Here is a 4006-nt window from a genome sequence, read left to right as displayed (position 1 = left end):
AGTGAAAAAATCAACCAATACAAAAATGTTTACATAGTATTAACTCATGGGATGACATCACTTGACTGAGTAGGCTGAGTTTTAGGCGCACTCATATGAAAAAAGGCTGACAATTTTGTTATCGGTTCGTGTGACATTTTGTTTTCACCGTGGTGTGTGTATTGTATCTTTTTGCGGTAAATAATGTATTTTCTTCCTTTCTCTAAAAGTAAAGATAATGTTTTGGCTCCTAGCTAACATAGCAGAAACACCGCATTTATATGTTGTTCAAATGATCAAATACTGCATTTTTTTTAGCAAATCAAACACTGTAATTTTATTTTTTTGGCATCAAATACTGCATTTTGCGCTAACAACTTACACACGCACAAAAGTGGGCCTATCCATAAGGTGAGCAAAATAAGCCGAGTAAGCCCACGAAGACAGGCCCATCAGTCTAGCGTGGAGAGATTTCACGCCCTGGCCATATATAAGATCCTGCCTCACGCAGCTTAGGGTTTCTTCCCGGGCGCTGGCGGCGGATTAGGGTTTCACTTGCATCCATTCTCAACGTAAGCCTGCAAGCAGCGCCGCCGCCCGCACCATGAATCTTGTGTCAGATCACTCGTAACCTTGCGTGCGTCCGTTGCAGGTTAGCAGGAGCGAGTGGGAGTCCGGCCATGGCGCCGTCGCAGCCCAAGTCAGGGCTCTTCGTGGGCATCAACAAGGGCCACGTCGTCACCAAGCGCGAGCTGCCGCCTCGCCCGTCCGACCGCAAGGGGGTAATAAGCCGTCTCTAACCTCCGATATCCTCCTTCTCCTGCCCATATGCGTCTTCTGATTTGTTCTCAGTGCCCGCTTGATCTGCCCATTTAGATTGTACTGGCCTCGGACTGTTCTCTAGATCTGTGTTTGCTCGGTAGTTCCGTTGTTTTAGTCTACTAGGTTTAGTATTATTTTCGTGTCTGTTGTAGTTATGATCAAGAAAAGGGTGGTGAGCTTGATGTTAAGAACACTGTAGCATAGTATGGTTGATGCTACTAAAGGGTAAAAGTAGTCGGGGTAAATATCTGTGAGGTGTACCTTGTATTGCATGGAAGCTCGCCGAATTGAGAACTGATAAAAATTCTACAAGATTGAGAGCAGCCTTGTGTCTGCAGTGATGTAATGATGCATCAACACACCTTTGGCATTTTTGATATTTAAGAAGTCCTAAGTTGCTAGTCCTGGAGGTCTATAGTTGTTGGTGAAATGTGGCCGCTCAATCAAGTACCTTGTATTTTCATTTCTAAAGTATCACTGACTGTGCTACACACCTTTTTGAGGGATATTGCAATATTCATCTGTAAATAGTTGTTAATGCAGTTTTCAATGCCATCTAGTATTAGTCTTAATTCTCATATTGTTCGATGCATAACCATGGCCTTGTGTAACTTGGCAGCATTGATAGCCTCTTGTTTTCATGTGTAAATCTGGATTCTGTATTGGGCTTGATTACCTACACGGGCCTGTTGTATTTCTGCATTTAAGTAATAGCCAATGCAGATTCAGATCACCTTCCTTCCTTGATATTATTTACAACTGTTGTCAAGTCGTGTTAAAAGTAAAATAGAACCTTGCTGAGTTTGGGACCAAATTGTTATTCGGCTATTCTAGTTGGCTTTTTTTTAAGGAATTGTAACTTGTGTGAAACTGAAACAAAGTTAACTCTGCACTTACATGCTCCTATATGCTCAGCTGAATTATTATAGCATGTCTATCAGTTTGCAGTTATCCTTACATTGTTATGTTCGCATATTTTGCAGAAAGGTACAAAGAGGGTGCATTTTGTCAGGAACTTGATCAGGGAGGTTGCTGGATTTGCTCCCTATGAGAAGCGTATCACTGAGCTTCTTAAGGTTGGAAAGGACAAGCGTGCACTCAAGGTCGCCAAGAGAAAGCTTGGTACTCACAAGAGAGCAAAGAAGAAGAGAGAGGAGATGTCAAGTGTCCTTAGGAAGATGAGGTGTGTAACAACTAGACTTAACATTTATATTATGAACATTATTTGACTCTGCTGCCCTATTATTCAGTTTTCCTTTTTGTTCTGGACTACGTAGTTACCTAGAGCATTAGTGCATAGTGCATCCTCTAGTAGTAGGAGAATTATGAATTTGTTTGGTTTATAAGTGAATTGAAGACAAAAAAAATCTTTCAATTAAGAAATGCTGTGATGGCTTCCAGCCAAAGCTTAAATAAAGCGCTAGGTCTAAATTCCATTTTTTTAATCTCTGCCTAGTGCCTATCTTGTCTCTAGGCGTTCAGTTGTTGCTTATTGCCTATGCACTCAACAATTCTTCCAATATTTTTTTTTAATTTGTAGATGTGGCTTTTCTCCATGTCAAGTAGTATAGGTTGTAGACAGCAGTTCCCACTTGGAAGATGGTAGGGTTTTCGGTGTTGCATATACAATGCAATCTTCAGCATAATCATGTTTCTATTTTCTTGTAGTTTAGTTTTTTCTTTTGTCTGACCAATTTAATGTCTTCTACATTCAGGAAAAAATAGTTGCCATTCTGTTTTGCTGCAACAGTTGTTTTATAAATGACTAAAATGTTGTCTCATGATATGCAGGTCTGCTGGTGGTGGTGCTGGTGACAAGAAGAAATAGAACTTGGCTAGCTGGTGAATTTTATCCGGAAGCAAAGTCCTGTATTACCAGTCCGTACCTATAGAGCTATGGCCATTGTGTTGACACTATCTTTAGCCCGTGGTTTCTATTTTGAGAAGACCAATCTTTTTAAGATTTTTACATGAGTCTGGTGCCTTTGTTTGATTACTTGGTACTCTGCTGTTTATTCAGTTATGTAGCTTGTCTGGGTTTTGTACCTGCGATTGTTATATGTTTTCAGAAAGCCCTGCCACGGTGTGAACTTGGAGCCCATACCCCCATTACAGCATCCATTTCTTTCAGAGACCTAATATCTTGATTTGTTATGTGTTAACTGTATGAGCATCTGTTAATAGCGCCTTCCTAGTACAAAGCATCTTCACATATAGCCATTTCTTGCCCCTGCAAAAAATATAGCTATTCTTTACACGTCTAATAGGAAACACTGTTTTGACCTCCCTTTGTGCAATGAAAGAATTCCTTGTTTAACACAGTTTTAAATTTCGTTTCCCTATTTGACTCTGAAGAAATATTTCTTCCTTATTTAATACCTACTTTGAAATCCCCGAATTTTTTATTAATAGTAATTAGTAATCACGGAATTATGAAACGAGGAAAGGATAATTACATTTTTTAGAAATAGTAAGGACGCTAGGCATTTTGGTGTCCATGCACGGACGCTAGTATAAGCGACGTCCTGGACTGGACGCTAGCATCAATCACGTCCACGTTTAGGCTGGGCTCCTATCCAGCAGATTCGGCCCATCAGCCCATCGCCCCCTCGGCCACCGCTGCCGCCGCCGCCCTCCACCTCATCTCTCGCCCACCTCCTCAAGGCCGCCTCCCTGTCATCACCTAGAACACCTCGCCTCCCTGTCATCCCCTAGAACACCTCGTGGTAGCCTCCCACCTCTGTCAAACTAGGTTGCGCCACCACGGCGAGTTTGACGGAGTTGACGGCCCTTCTCTCTTCTCTCGACCGCGGTCAGCACAACTGTTCCGTTCCTCGTCCCAGCATTCCTTGCAGCCTCAATCATCACCCGCCGGAGCACAGGACGGTAGGCTCTGTACTTTTCCCCTGAAGCTGTATGTTCTTCCTCTCCAATTGAATAGCACACTACAATAGATGCTAGAAAATATCTTCTATTTCTTGCATGGTATTTGTCTCTTCTTCTGATTAATAGATTGACATTGATACTGAGTGAAAAAAAGTCTATTCCTGAACATAACAATGCACTATTGGCTCTTTTGGTGTCCAATAATTTTGCCGAGATTAAAAGCAATGTATTTAAGAAAGTTAGCAAAGAGAACCTTCAAAATCTGGTTTACTATGGTGAGTGTGCTTATGATTGCGTCATTTCCATGATTCTAAATCAG

The 4006-nt window shown here is 41.6% G+C and overlaps 1 protein-coding gene across 1 annotated transcript; it reads left to right on the top strand.

The window, feature by feature from the left end:
• The first annotated feature begins 423 nt into the window (after positions 1 to 423).
• LOC125507755 (60S ribosomal protein L36-3-like) lies at positions 424 to 2902 on the top strand. The gene is made up of 4 exons (XM_048672246.1): positions 424 to 551; positions 632 to 761; positions 1785 to 1984; positions 2593 to 2902. Exons 2-4 carry the CDS (start codon positions 660 to 662, stop codon positions 2627 to 2629), a joined length of 339 nt encoding a protein of 112 aa, XP_048528203.1. The 5' UTR covers positions 424 to 551; positions 632 to 659; the 3' UTR covers positions 2630 to 2902.
• Positions 2903 to 4006: the final 1104 nt, after the last annotated feature.

This window comes from Triticum urartu, chromosome 5, assembly GCF_003073215.2.
Source record: "Triticum urartu cultivar G1812 chromosome 5, Tu2.1, whole genome shotgun sequence".
Taxonomy (NCBI): domain Eukaryota; kingdom Viridiplantae; phylum Streptophyta; class Magnoliopsida; order Poales; family Poaceae; genus Triticum; species Triticum urartu.
Note: the sequence above shows the minus strand (reverse complement) of the source record. Positions and strands in the feature narration are given on the sequence as shown.

What these genes read in the sequence shown, in the direction of transcription:
- LOC125507755 (XM_048672246.1), top strand. Translation starts at nt 660, where the DNA reads ATGGCGCCGTCGCAGCCCAAGTCAGGGCTCTTCGTGGGCATCAACAAG. An exon ending in GCCCGTCCGACCGCAAGGGG is followed by an intron (nt 762 to 1,784) that starts GTAATAAGCCGT and finishes CATATTTTGCAG; the next exon opens with AAAGGTACAAAGAGGGTGCA. An exon ending in AGTGTCCTTAGGAAGATGAG is followed by an intron (nt 1,985 to 2,592) that starts GTGTGTAACAAC and finishes CATGATATGCAG; the next exon opens with GTCTGCTGGTGGTGGTGCTG.